This window comes from Petromyzon marinus, chromosome 44 (assembly GCF_048934315.1).
Source record: "Petromyzon marinus isolate PM22_M1 ecotype Great Lakes invasive population chromosome 44, UKy_Petmar_22M1.pri1.0, whole genome shotgun sequence".
NCBI lineage: Eukaryota > Metazoa > Chordata > Hyperoartia > Petromyzontiformes > Petromyzontidae > Petromyzon > Petromyzon marinus.
In genome coordinates this window covers 11281918-11304855 of record NC_133710.1, presented here as the reverse complement: position 1 = coordinate 11304855, position 22938 = coordinate 11281918, and the positions used below count along the sequence as shown (strand labels likewise).

Below are 22938 nucleotides of genomic sequence, written 5' to 3'. Positions count from 1 at the left end.
TGTTAGTGTACTTGTAAATTCAGGCCACAGCATCATCATCTACAGTGATCAGTGTTCTCAGTGCTACATCCAGTCTGCTGAGAGGAAAATCTCCCAATGATGCAACATACACCATTGGAAGAGGAGCAGCTACTGCTCAGTGACCAACCACTACACTGTAACATAGACTCCAGTAAAATATCCCATTTTGGTGAGAGAGGGCATGCAATGATGCATCAATTCATCAATTGACATTCAATATGGAGAATAGGTTTTCCCTTTTTCTGACAAAACAGGTGTTAAGCCTTTTGGCGTCCTCTGGTCTAACACCATTTTGAGACTAGGCTCAAAAGAAAGCTGTCTCTGGTGTGGACCAATCAGTTTCAAAGACAATGCATATATTATCAGAGTATGTTTTTTGTTTGCATTCTGACCGCAAGTATTGTGGTTAATGCAGACATGATTCCTTGTAAAAGGTTTCAGTTTGATGTTTTAACATCTTAACAAATGTTTTGTTGCCAGAAAAAAGGGGAAAACCTATTCTCATATTTTGGTACTGGCAAAGGAGGTCCTATGATGACATTCATTATTATCATGTTAATGATGTATATGCTGAATTGTGTACAAATGTGTTATTTGTATTCATACAGTGAGGGAAAAAAGTATTTGATCCTCTGCTGATTTTGTACATTTGCCCACTGACAAAGAAATGATCAGCCTATAATTTTAATGGTAGGTTTATTTGAACAATGAGAGACAGAATAACAACAACAAAATCCGGAAAAACGCATTTCAAAAATGTTATAAATTGATTTGCATTTTAATGAGGGAAATAAGCATTTGACCCCCTCTCAATCAGAAAGATTTCTGGCTCCCAGGTGTCTTTTATACAGGTAACAAGCTGAGATTAGGAGCACACTCTTAAAGGAAGTGCTCCTAATCTCAGCTTGTTACCTGTATAAAAGACACCTGTCCACAGAAGCAATCAATCAATCAGATTCTAAACTCTCCACCATGGCCAAGACCAAAGAGCTCACCAAGGATGTCAGGGACAAGATTGTAGACCTACACAAGGCTGGAATGGGCTACAAGACCATTGCCAAACAGCTTGGTGAGAAGGTGACAACAGTTGGTGCGATTAATCGCAAATGGAAAAAACACAAAAGAACTGTCAATCTCCCTCGGCCTGGGGCTCCATGCAAGATCTCACCTCGTGGAGTTGCAATGATCATGAGAAGGGTGAGGAATCAGCCCAGAACTACACGGGAGGATCTTGTCAATGATCTCAAGGCAGCTGGGACCATAGTCACCAAGAAAACAATTGGTAACACACTACGCCATGAAGGACTGAAATCCTGCAGCGCCCGCAAGGTCCCCCTGCTTAAGAAAGCACATATACATGCCTGTCTGAAGTTTGCCAATGAACATCTAAATGATTCAGAGGACAACTGGGTGAAAGTGTTGTGGTCAGATGAGACCAAAATGGAGCTCTTTGGCATCAACTCAACTCGCCATGTTTGGAGGAGGAGGAATGCTGCCTATGACCCCAAGAACACCATCCCCACCGTCAAACATGGAGGTGGAAACATTTTGCTTTGGGGGTGTTTTTCTGCTAAGGGGACAGGAAAACTTCACCGCATCAAAGGGACGATGGACATGGCCATGTACCGTCAAATCTTGGGTGAGAACCTCCTTCCCTCAGCCAGGACATTGAAAATGAGTCGTAGATGGGTATTCCAGCATAACAATGACCCAAAACACACGGCCAAGGCAACAAAGGAGTGGCTCAAGAAGAAGCACATTGAGGTCCTGGAGTGGCCTAGCCAGTCTCCAGACCTTAATCCCATAGAAAATCTGTGGAGGGAGCTGAGGGTTCGAGTTGCCAAATGTCAGCCTCGAAACCTTAATGACTTGGAGAAAATCTGCAAAGAGGAGTGGGACAAAATCCCTCCTGAGATGTGTGCAAACCTGGTGGCCAACTACAAGAAACGTCTGACCTCTGTGATTGCCAACAAGGGTTTTGCCACCAAGTACTAAGTCATGTTTTGCAGAGAAGTCAAATACTTATTTCCCTCATTAAAATGCAAATCAATTTATAACATTTTTGACATGCGTTTTTCTGGATTTTGTTGTTGTTATTCTGTCTCTCACTGTTCAAATAAACCTACCATTAAAATTATAGACTGATCATTTCTTTGTCAGTGGGCAAACATACAAAATCAGCAGAGGATCAAATACTTTTTCCCTCACTGTAAATGTTGTATGAAATTCATTCACATGACCACAGCAACCAAAGGTGCTAAATTCAACCACAATATTAAAGAACCCATGTTTGAATATAAATTTCGACCCCAAATCGTTAATATTCATAAAATCACCAAATTCATACATACTCTTTGGTTATTTCGGTAAAGTCACATAGGTACAAAATAAAATAAATCACGACGTTTCGGGCGCAACACAAGCGTCCATCATCAGGTAGGAAAGCATGGTCTGCTGCTGAGGCAGACTGTTTTATTTTATTTTATACCTACTTGCCGTTACCAAAAGAACCAATGAGTATGGATTACTGCAGTCACGAAAGCTTCAAATAAAATTATTAAATGTCAAGTAGTCAGACGCCATTTTGATAAAAAGAGTCTGTGCAGTCCACTCAGATAATGTGGTAGCTATACAAGTTTGTTCATGAACTGGGAATATGCAAAGAAGCATTGAGTTTGTTTTTATTTATTTTCCAAACTATAAACTATTTTACCAGATAAGGCCCAGTGAGCTATATAGCTCTTTTTCAGAAGTGACCTGGCCACAAATGATAGCTCAAACAAGTCTCTTATCATGTGGAAATTAAAAAAGCCAAATACTCTCAACGTAGGTTTCTAAATGTGAAGAGAAAAACCTAAGGATCTGGAGAAAAATCCATGCAACGACGGGGAGAATATGGAAACTCCACATATAAAGGCGTCATGGTTGGGATCGAACCCACAACTTCCAGTATAGCGGGCGGGGTAGTTAACATCTCGCCATCGTGGTGCTCTCAATTCTACATCTCCTCTCTTGAAACACTTATCTCCTCTAACTTCCCCCACCACTTCTTCGCCGACATCCAAATATTCTTCTCTTTCTCCACATTCGCGCCGGACCTCTCTTCTCGCATTTCAGCCTGCCTAACCGCCCCTCAGTCTTGGATGTCGCTTCACTTTATTGCCATCAACCGCTCTAAAACCCAGGTTCTCTTTTTCCCCATTGCTCTTTCCCCTCCACCCACCACCCACCATCACCTTCCTCCCCCTCTTCTCACCCCTCCTCACTCAGTCCACTGCCAAACTACTAATACACTCACTCATCTTACCTAGTTTAGACTACTGCAATTCTCTCCTTGGTCTCGCAGCCTATGCATTCATTCCACTCCAACAGCTCTAAAATGCGTCTGCACACTTCATCTACAACTTACCACACTGAACCCGCACCTCGGCCCTTCTTATAGAAATGCACTGGAAGGGATAGCATAACTCCAGGCATCAGATTTAATAATCTGTATCTCAGACTTGGAATTTGCAGATGCAGGTTTGTTATCTAGGGGCTCATCTGGACCATTACAGATTTTTAAAAAGATCTATAAAGCTCAATGGGCTTTAGCCAGGTAATACACTTGACTTTAATTATTGTGGCTTGACATTGGGAACATGATAGGCTTTTCTAAAACACAGTTGATAACAGTAATGAAGGATGGAATTCACATACCTTTATCACAGGTGTTAGTCTGAATAAGTTATGTGGCAGTAGTACAGAGCTGTGATATCATGTATCAAATTGTGGCAGATGTAGCCAAGAAGAGACCATTTCAATTGGTGGACTGCACGTGCAGAATGTAGATTAGAAGAGATATTGGAGCAGCACCTACAACTATTGCCAGATAGTGAGACATTTAAAGGGCAGACTTCAAGGTCCCTTCCATAACATTGGAACATAAATGTGTTCCTTTTAATATTTAACTTTCAATGTTATATTCTTCATGCCGAAAATACATTTCAGTTCTTTGATGAAAAAAAAACTGGCCCCTCTTCAAATGTCACTAACAGGTGTATATTCTGAAAATAGATGTAAGTTTGCTATTCATTATGTTGATGTTGTAACATCAGCCTTGTGCCATTGTTATTTCTCAAATTATAAATCATTATTATCTGATGATTTAACCTGGAAAGTAACGCAAGTTTGTCTTGTGTTGAACCTGCAACCTCAGTCTGCCTTTTGATGTTTTGTAATTTAGTTCTTTCTTCAATCATAAGAATCACTATCAAATATTGAAGATGCACTTTATTTTAACACACTTAAAGGCCCCACCTGTATCACGTGGTGTTCAAGCAACAATGAGCTTGACTCCATGCCTCAGTCACAGGGTCATGTGTCTCAAAAATATTTTGCACATTATAAATAGCATTATTATTAAGTGGCTTATGGTAAAAAAATATCAAACAGAAAAATCACTGATATTTCGTTCACATGTTTTCGTGAACATTGATATTTTTCTTTTACTATTTAAAAGATCGATGTCTTTCCTATCCATATCATCTTGCCTAACCTGTATATTTGTGTGACTCGAGAGGCACAAATATTCACTTAATCTTTCGCTGTCAGATGCTTTGCTCATTGTGAGCAATGTTCCTTCTATTTCTGGCGAGTGGCAACTGCTTGATACTAAAAGCATCATTCTCTAGCCTTTTTCATTGAGATAAATCCTAACACTGCTGGTGCCAAATGATGGCAAGTCCACTTGGCTTGAGATCTTCCTATCACACATCAAGAACCCCACCCACCGATTACCTGTGCCACAGCAAAAGTTGTGATTGTGACTTGTGTAAGTTACATAACATGGTTGTGTGTGGGCTCCACGAACATGCACGTGCACAGACTTACCTTCCTGTGCACAGAGATCCACTCTGGTTTGTGGAGAGGCCGGAAGCCGACTCCAGCCACACCAGACCGCGCTCTGCCCACGTGGCTGTGAAGCAGCCCTCGCGTGGCCACTGCCGCCACATAATCTCGCATTTCAACTCTAACCTGCACCGGTGGGTAGAAGTCGGGATTACTGCTGTCTGAAGTAATATAATCCGAATTTTTACAATAAATCTGTGTGCATTTTACATACAGAATAGTGATGTAACATGACCCACAAGGCATAATGGGAGGACCAAGCTCATGGTCACATTTACAATTTTCGCTGTTTAAAAATCCCCTTTTGCGTGTAGCATTACTCTTAACATGCCTTATCATACACTGGTCCTTGCCTCGAGGCATTTTGGTGTCGCTCCTAACCAAGCACAGGAATGAGTTCCATAATTGAAGTTTTGAGCAACACTGAGATTATCTTATTCAGAATCAAATGATTATAAAGGTTCCCGTAACTTTCCTATGCCTGCACATCACTTTTTGATATCAATGGATTATATATGTATTTTTAAGTTTGTGTTCTGTAAAATTAGGGCAATGGAAAAAAGCATTACTGAGGGATGTTCAATCCAAGTTAGGTTAAGGATACTTTTCTTATCCACTCGCCAATACTAATTTCCCAAAGGAAAAACATTCCATAAAATGTGTGCATATTACGAGGGTGTTTGTGAGACTGCGTGCATACCGCCCAGTCAGCTGTGAGACAATCCGCATCACTCAGGTGCTGTGCAGCCGCACTAACATCCTCAGCATCGTGCAGGAATCCCAGGTAGTTCTGGTGTAGGTAAAGTGTAAAGAGCTCGGGCGACATTTGGCTCCTCTCCACCACGTCCTGCCAATGTGTCCAAATCACAGGTGCACACGCATTCACAAGTACACACAAGCATGAGCATGCTTGCATGGATACATAATTTATGCAGCTATCAACAAGTGTAGGTACACCTGCCGAATTCACTTTGAGGGAATGAATACCAGGAACAGTGAAGATTCACTGACATTAAATCCCCAGACAGACCCAGGTGTTATGTATGCAGCAGTAAATACATTATAATGCAGGATTAGGTGTTTTACAAGTCAGTAAAGATTGTTTTATTGCCAAAATGAAGTAACATTCAGTCCATTGAACAATGAGCTATCTCAATTAATATAACCCAAACACAATTGTTTAACCGGGGAAAACACTGAACAAGACAATGTGTAAAGTACATGTGTATTTAGTTAAGTATACTGTACAGTCAAACTTATTTTGCTAAATTGATTATTTGCGATTTTATATACAGACACCTAGATGCACGTGGCGATGTGACACATACTTGACACGCTCATGCACAACGCAAATGTGTACAGATGTAACACATACTTGACACACCCAAGCACAAGGCAAATGTGCTCAGACGTTACCGGATGCATCTTGCTGTCCACTCATTGAGGACGTGCCATACGGACACCGAGACGGCGTATCGTTAACCATCAAGTGACCATGACGTTTTGTGTCGAGGTAAATAAAACTTACAAATTTACAATAAAGTTTATTGATGTTTAATTTAATAAATTATATTTTGTTGTATTATTTGTGTTATTATCTATTTGTAGTATTGTACAATTAAATAAGTAGATGGTTATGAATGTTTACGGAAGAGGATTAATGTTATGAAATATTGAATTTTCTCCCATATCATCAGTGAGACACGGAAACCTTTTTCCCAAATAAACATTATCTACATTTGTGAATTTTACTCTTGTGCAGATTTACAAGAACAAAGTCCCCGAGGATGTAGAGGCCTTACCATGTGTGTATGGGCAGTCCTCGAATTACAAATTTTGTTCCTGGACCCATTCGCAAGTTGAACGGTTTGTATGTCGGAACACTATAATGTATTGTATTTAAATGCCCATACGGTCAGTGTGATGAAATGTGTTACGGTTCAGCAAAAAAGGAAAGCATCGTTAAATGCATAAATAAGAAGACATTGTACCTTTGCATGTAACACTAAAAAAAAATTGTATCGTGAATAAAAAATAAAATAAAGAAACATAAGTATAAACAAATCAGTTTTATGTTCACTTACCTTGAGTCCTCATACTGGCTTACTTGTCGAAAGGGGTACAATGAGTAACCACAAGTGCACACAAATATAGCGCACGCACACACACACAACAACCGCCATTCGCAACTAAGTGGCGGTGACATCACGACAGCGCTTATGCCAGGCTATATGCACTGTAAGGCCATGTGAGGTGTCAAACGTCCACTGGCAGGTCACGGAACAGACCTAAGTGCCGTGAGTTGACAGATAGAGATGACTGGCCAATGCACCACCTGTGCCCCCTACTGTGTCAACTTGCTGTTTTAGCCGCCAGGTGCGCCGCTTTGTTATGAGCGTCACTCCTCTGCTCTCCGTTGTTATTGTTGGAGGGCGACTTCCTTCAACTGCCCAACAGCATCCTTCAAGAGCCTCCTCCACAGAGGTCGATCTTGACACCACTGGTACCAGTCATAGGCAAGTCCACTCAGCTCCACATCCTCTCATAACACATCACTCCATCTCTTCTCTAGCTCATAGGCCACGCCCATTTAGCCCCCTCTATCCGGCCGAACAAAAGCTGTTTTAGGCATGCGGTGGCTGGACATGCGGGTTACATAACCCAGCCAACGCAGCCTTGCCTGCCGGAGGAGTTCACATATGGATGTCTCCAGATCTTTCAAGGATTTGTGAGCTCCTCACACAATCCAGCCCTGTTAAACCCAGGATGGATTGTAGGCAGGCCAGAATAAATGTTTCTAACCGGCGAAGATATTCCATTAGGGGGGTCCACGTTTCGCAAGCGTAGAGAAGAGAGGGCATGACTGTGGCCGTGAAGACCTGAAGCTTCATGTGGAGCGACAGATCAGGTAGCTTCCATACAGCGTTACGTTGTGTGAAAGCTACCTGGTGTGTTGTAGTAGACGGACTGGCCCATCACCAATTGGGAGTTGTGGGGGTGGAGTGTATGATGGTACAAAATACCCAGGCACGAGCTTAGTTTTGGTTAGGCTGATGGTAAGGCCCTACCTCTTAGTGGCACACTCCAGGTTCAGCAGCGCCTCCAACTCCTCCTCTGATTGAGCAGCAATTACCAGATCGGCATGCATAACATGGTTGACCAATAGGGAGCCAAAATCTTGACTTAAAGCTTTCGTGACTGCAGGAATTAATATTCTTTGGGCCTTTCAGTAAAGTCACGTAAATAGGTTCAAAGAAAATATAAAAAAACTATGACGTTTAAATCGCAACACTAACAGTTGTTATCAGGAAAAGGGGGTTAGCTTCGAAGGGCAAATTGTTTATAAAAGATTGAAATGGGCGTTGCCCAAATGTCAGCAGCCAATGTTCATGTAAGTGGTGGGCAGCGACCGCGACGGTGGTGGGTTTTCCACCAATCAAAGGGCTGCCAGGTAAAAATTAGTATGTTAATGTAAGATCGTTGAGCGGCCTCCACGGCGAGTGCGCTGAGGTGGCTATGTTGATGTGCGAGATTAGCATGTTAATGGGATATTGCAGAGCAGCAACCTCGAGGTCGGTGCGCGAAGTGGCTGTGTTAGTGTGAGAAACTTTACCTGTTAATGTAAAATCAGAGAGCCGAAAAGAACTATCATCGGCAGGTGGTAGGATGGGAACATCACAGCCAGTTATGACTTAAACTGGTTAATAACGTCTTTCACGAACTACGTGGTCGAAATAGATGTTAAATAATGTGGTAGCCAGAGGACATCCCTGTTGCACTCCAAGGTGAACAGGGAATGTATCCGACTCCCGGCCACGTAGTTTTACCCAGGCCCGCTCACCATCATGAAGGTCCTTAATGATCGTGAGCAGAGTCAGGACTCCGAAAGCAACAACCCAGAGCCCAAGCCTACTGATGGTACCATAGGGCTTGACCAGGTCAATAAAGCAGAGATGTAGGTCTTGTTGGAATTCCCTACACCTTTGCTGTAGTAGACAGACAGAAAATATGGCATCTGTGCAGGACCGCCCTTTCCTGAAACCACATGGAGCTCCGCAAGCCTCTCCTCAGCATGCCTGTCAAGGCGATGTTGAATAATCCTTGCCAGGACCTTTCCCGGCACACTGAGGAGTGAGATGCCCCTGTAGTTTTTACAGTCTGTGCAGTCCACCTTCTTAAAGAGGGGGACCACCAGGGCATCCTTCCACACACCAATGCACACACACTAACAACAATGCTCCGTATAGCCTGAACAAGACTGCTGGGGAAAGTGCTGTAAGCGAGCACCTATGAAGGCTGGCATGGCACGAGAGAATGAGTGGCCAGCACCACACCCGGCTGCCTTTGTCTCCCCAGTGGCGATGTTTACACACCACACCAAGTACTTATTTAACGTTGAGTCGACCTAGAGGAGGCCCAAGACCTGTTCAGATAATCGTCACTGGTGTTGGGCGTGCGCGGGAATTAAACTTGGGATGCCAGGTTGGTAGGACAGCGCCCTAACCGCTACACGACCGCTCCCCACCCTCACTTTCACACATACAAAGATAAAGATCCCCCGTATAGGCTGAACATACTGTTGGGCCAAGTGCTCTTTGTGAGCCCCTATGAAGGCCGGCACAGCACATGAGGGAGTGGGTGGCGAACACCACCATGCCGGCTGCCTTGGTCTCCCCAGTGGTGAGGTTTACAAACACCAGGTACTCATTTGAGGCTGAGTCGACCTCGGAGAAGGTCAGGACCGGTTCAGACAATCGTCACTGGTGTTAGCTGTGAGCGGGAATCAAACTCTGGTTGCCGGATTCATAGCGCAACATATTTACCATTACACTACCGCTTCCCATACACACACGTGCGCACGCACACACACAAACACTCACTCGCATCGCAAGGTTGACACATTACATCTGGCGGAGGATCGCTCCGCTGAACAAAATAGTTCCACAGTTCAGTTTGCAAGTACGAGTTCGCGTTTTAAGTCAATGTTAAAAAAGAAAATGGAAGCTGGTTCATAAGTGCGGGTCTTCGTAAGTCGATGACTGCCTGTAGTTAGGTATGTGCGTATGATGGAGTCCACTGATGAGGCATTGAGCTACCGACTTTCATAATGTATACAGCCTTGAACCTGAGCATTTCCAGATCAATGTAACCTTAGTGGTGAAAATTTCCCATTCCTAATTCAGGGGCAAATCAAACCATAAGAAAGCCACTGTTAATTTTCTATAGTATTGGTTACTTTATTAACCTAAAAGATATTAAGGTTTGTGTTCATTACAGACCATAATTTTAATTTACAAACTTCCAATGTCGAACTGTGCACTTTAACTATATCACCTAGCCATATTTAGCTTTACATAAATTTGTAATGTAATTTCCACAATGCATTTTTTGTGAGAGTGCAAGAAACAATTGAATAAAAATCCATGAACATTTGTTTGTATAGGCAGGATGAGCATAATGTAATGAACTACACTTATAATTAGCAATGGAGTTAATGACCATGGATTGGACCCAGACTCGCGTAACTGCACAGTCGGCTACGCCTACCAGTGGAGTAATCAATTCAGGGTCCAGGTCATCTATTCAGATTCGGATGGAGGCTGTACAGCTAACAGATTTAAAACTCTGCTAAAATATGGTTATATATAACCGTTTAATAGTTACTGGTATTGTTATTCTAACATGAATTAACTGAATGTAATGTGAATTAGCTTTTGATTGTTTAATGATAGTAAATATATTCACAGTTAAGATTTTGATAATTAAATACGATTTTAATAACTTATTAAATACAGTAATTCAGGCGTGGGTGCAGAATATTAACACTTCCACTCAATCCCAACTACAGAGATTGAGCAGTGAGGTGTTGTGCAACGTGGGGTCGGTTGGTGTGTATCTGGTCATAATTACAAGTATAAGTTAATTACTTTTGAGTTTTATATTGTACATTTTTTTAAAGACAAGATGGTGACGTTAACACCGTGGTACTTACTTTATTATATATGCGAGTGCTCATTTGTCTAGTTTGAAAATTTCAAGTTAATTCAATGTATATGCAAGTAATGGGAAGGTGATTCGAAAGTGAATGTTATATTATGGATAAAAAGGAGTAAATTTTGTTATAATTGATCACATTTAGTAATATCTAGTTATTATTGTTGTCTTTATTAATCGGCCTGTCCCCTCGTTATGATCATGGGAGGAGAGGGATAGGGCGAGACAGTTACAATTTGCATACACACAAATAAATGTGCATGTCAAATGCTGAAGTTATGAGGCTGTGAGGTCATGTGAAGAGATATTGCGGTTGGGTGGATCAGCACATGTGTTACCTGACCTCAGGATTAACTGCCAACATGTTTCTCTGTTGATGGGTCAAGTGAGTGGGGAGAGCGTGGGATTCTGAGATAGGGCCGTTTTCACCTGCACACATGCACACATTTGCATACAACTGCAATTTGTACACAATTCAACTGGCAACATGCTATTCAATTCTGGTAAATATGAATAAATTATAATTCATTGCTAAGTAAATGCATGCAATTGTCTATTCAATACTGGGTGACTTTTAAATATTACATTTCTATGCATTAAAACATGATATGCATCACCATATACCAATGGCATACCATACTCTGCCCAATAACACATTCAGTCACAATTAATTTAAAAAGGAAACACTTGTATTAACTAAAGTTATTCAAATGTTTCTCGCAAAGGTGATGTTTTCCATGTGGTACTCCGACTTGGAGCATTAGTTTTATATTTTGACTTGTGAAATTATGTGATACATTTTATACGTTCCATATGTTAAATATGATTTAAATGACTTATCACTTAATAATGATTGTATTTAAATATCTGAAATGTATTGATGGTTTTGCATTAGGCAGAAAAGCCGAGTACTTACTCTTTGGGTCTTTCGGTAAAGTCACATAGATAGAAAAATAATAAAATAATAATACAAAATCATGACGTTTCGATCACAACACAAGCAATCGTCTTCAGGTGAAGTGGGTGGGGCTAGAGATGGAATTTGCAAGTAAATGTAAGATCTCTAGCCCCGCCCACTTACCCTTGGGTTGTACCCATCTCAAACCTTTATAACCTATGGTTGCAGTAGCTCTCTCGATATATTTCTTCCTGCCTCAGCAGTCCACCTGCTGTATTTTTTCACCTGAAGACGATTGCTTGTGTTGTGATCGAAACGTCGTGATTTTTTTTTAATCTACGTGACTTTACCGAAAGACCCAAAGAGTATGAATTCCTGCAGTCACGAAAGCTTTAAGTAAAGATTTAGCCGAGTACTTCTTGCACGTTTGTGTTGTTTTAAATTAATGATTCATTTAAAAAACAGGAATTCTACCTGAATCTGCATTAGTCAAGACCAGACTGATGCTACATTTAAATTCTTACTTAAAAAATGCAAGTAAAATGTTGCATGTAGATGAACTTGTCAGGACTATTCTGAAATTAAAATGAATGGCACTACACGAGCCTTATCTTGCATTATTGCCTGTAGAATACAGTAATGTTCATGTGTGTGTGCACATGAGTACTTACGCTTGCAGTGCAAAATCTTCCCGAGCGCATGGAAAAGGAAGAGTGACACATCCCTTCCCCCGAAGACGGTCCTTGACTCCTCAGGACTTGTGGGGGACTCTGTACCTCGTCGTCCGCGCCTCCCTGGTCCAAACCCAACACCTCCTCGCAACAGCTTCCGCGGAAATACAGAGCTTGTACTGTCAGATGTGTCTGCACACACATGTACGCGAAATGATAAATTCACATCTACACGAACACTTCGCAAACTCCACAAACCACCACGCCACATACAATAATTCCACACATACAAACCTATCCGAAAGTACAATACATCCCGTCATAGCATGAGGTTGCCAACCAACACATGATACCAAGCGAATTAAAGGCATAGAAAATGGTATCTATGAGTACGGGCAGGGACGGAGCCAGGATTTCAGGCCGGGGTGACATTCAACAAATTTTAATTTCAAGAATGATTAGAGAGTCAGGCTGTTGAACTAGACGCCATCGGTTGGCGACACACTCTGACAATGCAGTTGCACGGGGTCCGCCAGACCAAGTGTCGTACACTTATACGCAGAATGTCACCCCTGTCACCCCCCTGGCTCCGCCCCTGAGTATGGGTAATCTTTGACTTACGAATATAATTCATTCCTGAAACCCATTCGTAAATCAAACAGTTCATAAGACTGAACATAATAATGTACTGTATTTAAATGCCCATACGATCAGTGTTTTGAAAAGTTACAGTTTGACAAAAAAGGGAAGCATTGTTAAACTCATAAATAAGAAAAAGATTGTACATTTGCATGTAATACATACTACAGAGTTACTACAACGTAAAATAAAGTAATGTAAACAAAAATCTGTTTTATTTTAACTTACCTTGAGTCCTGATGCTGGCTTGCTTGTTAGAAGGGGCACGAGTCACCACAATTGCACAAAAACATGCACGGGGCACACGCACATAGACAAAGACACACCAATTACAACGATCTCCAGTATAGCCTGAACAGACTGTTAGGGCAAGTGCTGTTGGTGAGCAGTGCCTATGAAGGTTGGAACGGCACACGCGGGGGTGAATGGGCAGCACCACACCTGGCCACTTTTTACTGGTGTGCTAACCATTGCACTACTGCTCTCCACACCCACACACGGGGGGGGGGGGGGGGGGGGTGGGGGGTCACCAACGACAAGAATCCCTCGTGTATCTTTAACAGATTAGGAAAAGTGCTGTTAGAGAGCACCTATGAGGGTTGGCATTGGCACACGAGGGGGTAGGTAGCCAACACCACGCCCGGCCCCCTTTGTCTCTCCAGTGGTGATATTTACACACTGCACCAGGTACACATTTGAGGCTGAATCGACCTAGGGGAGACCCATTACCAGTTCAAATAATCGTCACTGGTATTGGTCGTGAGCTGGAATCGAACTACAGTGGCCAGCTTCATAGCGCAGCGCTCTGACCGCGACACCACTTTTACACACACAGCAACCACCATTCGCCACTAAGTGGCAGTGACATCACCAAGGCGCTTGTGCCAGTGTTGTATATATAGGCCTTTTCCAAAAATGTATATTAAGAATAATTCTGCCAAAATATATATAAAATGAAACAAACACTTTCACACCGCTACCTCCCACAAGCCACACCAAGCATCTGGAGTCCATTAAATAATAAAACCCCGGGGCAAAGGGAGGTTAATGACTATCTGGAAAATCTCCACGGGGCAGGGGACCATGAAGTCACGACCTCCTCGGACGTTTTGGACAGTTCACAAACAAATCTCCAGCAGGAACAGCCTGGCTTCAAATCAAAACTTGCTGAAATAGCCTTTACACCACCCCAATCGGATTTCCACACAGACGAGAGCCACAGGGCAAACGGACATTAACTGCCGTTTTTTTTCTTTTCTTTTTCTCCTCCAACGGTAAAAGTTCGAAAATTATCAACAAGAATAAATCCACATTATACACCCAGCACTCTCAGATTGAGAACCAGACTGCAGTCCACATTAGTGGCTTTTATTATTACTTATATTACTCTTATTCACCTTATATATTTTTAATTGTATCTTTCTATCTATGTAACTTTACCGAAAGAACCAAAGTACATGAGTTCTGGCAATCACGAAGGGTTAAGTCAAAACTTTGCTACATCTACAACCTCAGGATATCAAAATATAACTCGAGAATAAAAAGCACGGATCACTGGATACAGACAGGGAGCAAAGGTTAATATAACCCTTGAAATACCGGTGGTAACAACTTTGGTACATTACAAATCTTGGTCAAACATAAACCAAATAATAATCGTGAGTTATTAGACCTAGGGCAACTCAAAAGAGATACAAGGAAAATAGGTCAAACACACAAGACCAGATAATATGTATTGCATGGAATCAGAGCCTCCCAGCCACCTTTATCTTCCAACAATTTGACACAACACATGGTAGCAATAAAATACGTATGAAGAGAGGGTGCCTCCCCTTGAGATAGCAAACACCACGAAGGCAGGGGGGGGGGGATGCAAAAAAAACATAAACATGGTGATCGAAAGCAGCCAGTCAAAAGTCAAAAGGGGGGGGCAACCAGGCGGCTGCGGCCACGGGAGGAGAATGAGACAGAGGGCATCTGTTTTTTTTCACAAGAGACGCGCAGAGGGGAGAGAATTTCACATATAAGCAAGGACACAGATCATGCAATTAAGTTCTGCAAGCGGCAGGCTCTGGTAATCTGCCCCCGTGACAGGCACATTAATAGAGGGCTGCATCGGCAGAAGCCACGATTCTACGAAGTCAATGGAAATTGAGTGTTCCTGCGGCAAGCTCCGGGGGTGGGCCCCGCAATCGACCAAGGCGAGGCTTGTAGAGTAGCGATGTGTCACCGAGTACGAGTTCGGCGCTGACAGACGAAGCATCGCCAAAAGTTTTATTCTACATTGAGTGCCAGCTCCCACCAGCAGCTGCACCAAGAGAGAAAGAGCGACGAGCAACGACAAGCAATCAACCTGGAAAAAGCGTGGAAAAGCGCCAAGCATCGACCAAAGGAGCATTGCACAGAACCAGCAGCAGCAGCCGAACTACGAGCGCAATTGTGCACCGCCAGAGAGCATGGAGTAGGAGAGAGCAACCGTGCAAGAGTGTCGGCCCCGTCGACCTGCGGACGAGCTGCGAGCGCAATCAGGCACCTTCAAAGACAAGTGTCGTGCCGACTCAGCTTATCCAGCAGCGGAGGGGCCTGCTGCTGCTGCCAAGAGGGAGAGGGAGCGCCGTGTGTATGACACGCCCACACACACGACTCATCGCCCAGCAGGGAACCAAGGCATTTTTGGTACAAGAAACGCCCCACCTCGGCGTCTGCTTAACGCAAAGAGTTGAGCAAGGAAACAAAACGCCCACCCACACATAACACACATATCGGGACTAATAAGAGTACTCCAAAGTTCTCTTTGTGTTTCAAAAAGCGTGGCCATCCTAAGGTGGTGCGTTAACTATTAGCTGATCGTGAAAAGCACTGCTGCCCATTGAGTTACGTGGATACGGTCGTTAGAAGTATTTTAGTCATTCTCCTTGTTAATTGCATAACTGTACCAATGAATTCATTGCTGAAACTAAACATTTAGAAAAATCTATATTACAAATCTATACATTCACAGGGAGACTATTGTGTTGAAATATTTATTTTGATCACAGAATCTTGCCCGTTAATGCATTGAAGCCTTAGCCAATTGATAAGCATTTGCTAGACAACAAGACACTGCCACACATCATTGTTCCAAGACATTTCGTTAATTGCATAATCTTACCAATGAATTCATTGAGGTCTACCTTTATTTTCAGGACATGTTTCTTTATTACTGTTTGTATGAATATTGTCACATTAATTTTTAAGGACTTTTTTCCCATCGCCGTGAATGCTCACTTTACTCTGAGGAATTAACCGATTGTTCTGTTACCCAGTTTAACAAATGTAATGATTGAGGGTTAAATGTACGGATCAATGAGGAGGACATCTCCTGGAGTACTGTGTTGACATTCCTAGTATACGAGTTCGCATATTAGAGTGTTATGTTTTTGTTTAGAGATTAAAGTTGCTTAACACAGAAGAGTCTGAGTGATGCCTTCCTAAGTTCATGCATAATAATCTCAATTATAAGAACTGTATCCTGCGGAGAGATCTAAATTTTGAGACCTGACATAAACACTAAGACATAATCAGCAAAAGTTAAAGCGAGAATCATTGTATTATCCCGATTGATAATACAACCCTAGATAACGAAGCCCAGCTTAATTAGCATACTTACATCACATTTGCATAACTTCATACAATTCATTGTATTATCCCGATTGATAATACAACCCTAGACAACGAGGAAGAACCTAGTTATCATAATCACATGCATTAGCATAATTACATACACTTGCATAACTTATTACAATTACACCTTCCTGATTATCATAGAATGATTTGCATAATTACATAAATTCATTTAATTTTTATTATTTTTATTAATTTTTCAAGACCCAATATATACAACACCAGGATAGGTCTACTTTAAGGCCACGTGAAGTGTTGAACACCTGCTGGCAGGAGGTCATGGGACAGACCCAGGTGCCATGGGCTGAATGAAATAACCAACCGACGATGCACTACCTGTGCACCTACTGTGCTAATTTGCTGTGTTTTAGCCGCTCGGCGCTCTGCTCGTTGTCAGCGTCACTCCTCTGCTCTCAGTTGTTGCTGGAGGGCGACTGCCTCCAACTGGCCAGTAGCGTCCTTCACGAGCCTCCTCCAGAGGCCGATCTTGACACCGGTGGTACCAGTCATCGGCAAGTCCACTCAGCTCCACATCTTCCTGGACCACATCACTCCATTTCTTCTCTAGCCAGTGCCGCACCCATTTAGCCCCCTCTATCCGGCCGAACAAAAGCTGTTTAGGCATGCGGTGGCTGGGCATGCGGGCTACATGACCCAGCCAATGCAGCCTTGCCTCCCGGAGGGGCTCACCAATGGGACTTTGTCCAGATCTCTCAAGGATGTGTGAGCTCCTCACACAATCCAGTCTGGTTAAACCCAGGATAGATCGTACGCAGGCAAGCCTGAATGTTTTTAACTGGCACGGATGTTGCATTAGAGGGGTCCATGTTTAATAAGCGTAGAGAAGGGAGGACATGACTGTGGCCGAGGAGACCCAAAGCTTCATGTGTAGCAACAGACCAGGTATTTTCCATACATTGTTACGCAGCCGATGAAAAGATAATGCCACCGGACTGATTTAGAGTGAGACCTCTGATGTAAAACCGGAGCTGGTCATAAGCACACTGCCCAGGTATGGAAAACTCTCCACTCTCTCCACAACTGCCCCATCACCAATGGGGAATTGAGGGGGTGGAGTATTTGATGGCCCAAAATACCCAGGCAGGTACATAGTTTTGGTGGGGCTGATGGTAAGACCCCACCTCTTATTGGCATGCTCCAGGTTCAGCAGTAGCACCTCCAACTCCTCCTCTGAGTAGGCAACAATTACCAGATCATCAGCATACATAACATGGATGACCACTACATGGTCAAAGATGTTAAATAATATGGGAACCACAGGGCATCCCTGTCTCACCCAAAGGTGAAGAGGGAATGGCTCTGACTTCAAGCCACATAGCTTTACCTGGGGCTGCCCATCATCATGAAGGCCCTTAATCATTGTGACCAAAGAGTCAGGGACTCCGAAATCACGAACAGCCCAGACCCCTGGCCTGTTTATGAAATCATTGGTCTTCACCAGGTCAATAAGGGAGTGATGTAGGTTTGGTTGGAATTCCCTACACCTCTGCTGTAGTAGAAGTACAGTGAATATGGCATCTGTACAGGACCGCCCGGGTCTAAAACGTATTGGGACTCCGCAAGCCTCTCCTTAGAGAAGCTGGCAAACAAATGTTGAATCATTATTCAACACTATGTAACACAATTTTTGTTCCCTGGTATTAAGTGTTATTTCCTAATTGCTTATGCCTAAAAAGTATAGAAAATGGCTATTATTCCCCACAAACTTTGCTTTTGTGAACAGGACAGTGATATTTTGAAATGTTCATATTTTTAATGAGAAAACGGGCGAATTTGTGTCTTTTCGTTCACATAAAGTCAGAAAACAACAACATATGAATCAAAATTAACATGTGTAATGGGTTCAACTGAGTCGCAGGTATAGACTTTGGAGGCACATTTATTCAATTCCAACACACGGGGTAACTTCCCCTTAACAGAATAACAACCTAAGGTGATGACCACCCAGCTAACTAACTAGTTACTACGTAACTGTTACTACGGACCAGGACTTCGGCCCGGGTCCACGTGTTGGAGACTCGTTGAACGGAGATCGTAGACAAAGGGTTTCTTCCAGGATGAACAACAACCCTGGTCCCCTCTCGAGACTCGGCTTATATTCTCTGTGGCATGGCCGGCTCCGCCCTTGGCCACGTCCACCTTCCAGAATCCTCGGGAAGGATCTGGGTCCAAATCAAGTGACCCCCCCCAAGCCCCCACTTGGGGCCCCTCTGTCAACTTAACCGGTCACATGTCCTCCCGGGTCAACCAGAGTGTCATGGCCTCACACAACCCCATCCTTCGGGCGGCACCCACACAACCTGTCCTGTAGGGTCGGCACTGCACTTAAAGCATGGTGCCATCTAGCGCTATTATTCAGCGCACACCATGCCCCTCTAGGGCCAGTACTACACCCACAACATTGTGGTATCCGGCGATGTCGCTACTCTGCACGCCGTGCCCCTCTAGGGCCAGTACTGCACCCACTTCATGGTGACATCCGGCGATGTCACTACACCTGTGTTTATACTAAAGTAATACAAAAATGATTACAAAAGATTTAGAAGCGAGTAGTTTTTCGAGATTTACGATTATACTGTAAATCCTGCTTCTGCCAGGAAGTCTGGACTAGATACCCAACGCAGTCATTGCAGCTACATGAGCCACAGTTTTGAACCTCACCCATTTCCCCTCACAGCATCAGGAGGGGGGACGATGCCAACCCCAGCTGCAAGTGATGTTGAAATTCTTGCTTGCAACTACAGGCAATCCTTGGTTTACGCACATTTGTACGCCATTTTGGAATAACGCGCGCTTTGTATTTAGACCTTTTGACATACGCGAGGCAATTTTCGGAATAATGTCATCCGCAAAGCGACATATGCCACCCTAGCCTGGCACCATAATTTTATGGCGTTGCCAGCAGACAGTGCGATACAATAACTATAACTAGTGTGCTATACTACACAGCATTTCGTCGTGTGTACACCAGCGCTCTTCCCTTTGACTCATGTCTCTCGATGAGATCACACGCTCTAAAGTTTACTTGTGTTGTGTTTAACGCTTTTGTATTTTTTACTGTATTTCTTTATTAAAAAAATTATTTTATCGGACGTATATTACAGTTTACATGATTTTAATTTAAGTATTATATTTTATGTACATGCATTGTATTAATATAAGCTAGGATAATATAGGTGATTATGTCTGCGAGTGTGAGTGAAATCCCCTAACACCCTCCTTTACAATTATTTATGGGAAAATTGCTTTTGACATACACGATTTTTAGATACGCGCACTTTTCCAGAAACGCATCTATCGCGTATGTCAAGGAGTTCCTTTGTCTTTAGCTAGCTGAGACCAGGCTACTGTGGGTTTGAATGGGGTGCTAGATGGACACCCAACACCGGAGTGGAAGAATGGCGGGTGAATCTTACAGATAACAAGCCAATGGTCAGTGGGCAGATCAGCTCCATGGTAGGTCTTGGTGTCAATGACATGGGCACGCACCCACTGCTCCTTCACTGTGTAATCCAGCAGATGTTCTTGCTTGGACCTGGCGTGCATCCATGATGTTGTATGGATGCACCAATGCCAGAACAGCATGTTGGGAATTACAAGCCCATGGGCAGCAAAATAGCTGCATATATTTTGCTGTGACTGTTCCACCTGAAGACGGAAGCTTGTGTTGCCTCCGAAACGTCGTGATTTAATTTAGTTGTTTTATTATTATATTATTTTATTTTACCTATGTGACTTTACCAAAAAATACAAAGAGTATAAATATAAACTACATCAATATAATCAATGTACTCAATATATTCTCCACTAAGCTGATCTACTAACAATAAGTCATTATACATTACACTTCTATGTCGCAAAAAATATTACATGCCTCCAACTAATCTTTTTATTATAAACTGCTCTAGACAGACCCCAACATTGAATTATAAACTGCGTTACTATACACTACCCTATACCTTAGATTATAATATTAGACTTGTAATATTACACTATGTATTATTTTACCAACCCTACTGAATACCACACTGCTGTATATTCACTATACAATTATGATACTATATTACAAAATAAATTAGATTAGTAGCTCTGCTTAGTGGATAATATAGTGAGTACATTGATTATATTGATGTAGTCTTAGCTCTTTCGGTAAAGTCACGTTGAAGGGAAACAATAAAATAAATATAAAACAATAAAAATTCTCACGACGTTTCGACCATAACACAAACGGTCGTCATCAGGTGTGAAAAGCAACGGCAAGAAACATTGCTTTTCACACCTGATGACGACCGTTTGTGTTATGGTCGAAACGTCGTGAGAATTTTTATTGTTTTATATATATTTAATTATTTTATTGTTTCCCTTCAACGTGACTTTACCGAAAGAGCTAAGAATATGAATTACTGCAGTCACGAAAGCTTTAAATCAAAATTTATATTGATGTAGTTTATATTTAGTTCTTTCACATCGGTTTATTGTATGATAGTTGGGTAGTTGCAGTTCTTTAGCGTCAATATACTCTATGCCTCTGATATGTAAACTCTGACTTTAACACAACTACTTCCGTGACCATTTACATGCCAATTCCTCACATTAACATCATGCTAATATCCCTGTTACATGCTAATTTCTGACTTTAACATCCTGCTAATTTCTCACATTAACATAGCTACTTCAATGCTAAATTATTCTGTTGATATGTAAACTCCTTTGTCAAGGCGCTCTGCTACTCCCACCCAGCTTAAAATACGCTGCCAAGCTGAGCAGTGTTCATTGGAGCACTGTGATGACTGTGACGTTGCAATTATGGCTTTATTTTTTGGTGATTTCGAAAAGTTTTTTGGTTTAGACATGTTTGTTTTTATTGTAGTACGGAGTTAGACTGATGGCCTTAATATACGTTTTCTTGTAGTTGTTGTTGTTTGACTTGCATCCCACTGGGAATTTTTGCACACAGCGTTGGTGTACGGTGCTTTTTTTCAGGAATATTTTGCTGTTTTTTTCATGGATTTTCTGTTTGCACAGTCACATAGTCACTTTAAGATGTTTTTCTTGTTCGTGTCTTTGTTAATTTTGTTTGTTGTGGTTGCACCCGATTCAAGAGCCAAATGGCTCACAGGGCTATACCAAAATAAATAAACTGAAAACTGTCTTTCCGACATTTTTGATTTAAAGCTTTCGTGACTGCAGTAATTCATATTCTTAGTTTTTTCGGTAAAGTCACGTTGAAGGGAAACAACAAAATAATATATTTTATTATTTTGTTGTTTCCCTTCAATGTGACTTTACCGAAAAAACTAAGAATGTGTCTTTCCGACAGTTCTGTTTCTTCACCTGAGGACGGCTGCTTGTGTTGTGGCTGAAACGTCGTAAGAATTTTATTTTATTATATTTTTATTATTTCCCTTCTACCTGACTTTACCGAAAGAACCAAAAAAACACATCGATATATATTTGATTAAATCTGGTTCGTAAGTGTGGGTGCTCGTAAGTCGGGTATTCGTAAGTTGAGGAATAGCTGTACAAGAAAATCTCTGGCATTTATGCAAATTAACTACGTATTTTTTAATAAAAATGTTATGGATAGTGAAAGTTTAACGTGTAGGCTTTCGCGTCCAATATCATCCATAATAGAGGTTTCTTGGGTTAAATTGCGTAAATATATAAATTGTCGTTAAAACCCGTCACCACCCGACACAGCCAACTAGTAAGGGTTGTCACGAAAACAGAACATGCCAATTCGTCCCTCGTATAGCACACCGATGATGGTTGCTTGTGTTGCAATCGAAACATCGTATTCTATTATTATTTAATTAAATTTATTTCTAAGTGACTTTACCAAATGAACCAAAGAGTAAATTCCTGCAGTCACGAAAGCTTCAAAAACTGCTCATGTTGTTTACAGGTAACGTTTAAAGGTTACTCTTCATCACCGCATTCATGAAGAAAGTGAAGCTGCTGGTGCACTCACCACACTGCCAGGCAAACTGCAGGGCATTGATAGCACCACGGATATCGCCTGCACTTGATGCACACAGGTCTTGCAGAACCGTCTGATTCAGCACACATGGCCGCCCCCTTACCTGCACAAAGACAAATATCCCCTGTATAACCATATAAACATTTGGAGCAAGTGCTGTT

General features: G+C 42.2%; 1 protein-coding gene across 7 annotated transcripts in view; it reads right to left on the bottom strand.

Annotated features, from left to right (window-relative positions):
• RAD17 (RAD17 checkpoint clamp loader component) overlaps positions 1-22938 on the bottom strand; it is an 87506-nt gene that overhangs the window by 24240 nt on the left and 40328 nt on the right. For all 7 annotated transcript variants that reach the window (XM_032970784.2, XM_032970780.2, XM_032970781.2 and 4 more), the window contains 6 exons: positions 22769-22880; positions 13342-13359; positions 12475-12666; positions 11249-11334; positions 5612-5758; positions 4894-5037 (listed from right to left, as the gene is read on the bottom strand). In XM_032970784.2, coding sequence (XP_032826675.2) covers positions 4894-5037; positions 5612-5758; positions 11249-11334; positions 12475-12666; positions 13342-13359; positions 22769-22880 — 699 coding nt within the window. The remainder of the gene's footprint in view (positions 1-4893; positions 5038-5611; positions 5759-11248; positions 11335-12474; positions 12667-13341; positions 13360-22768; positions 22881-22938) is intronic.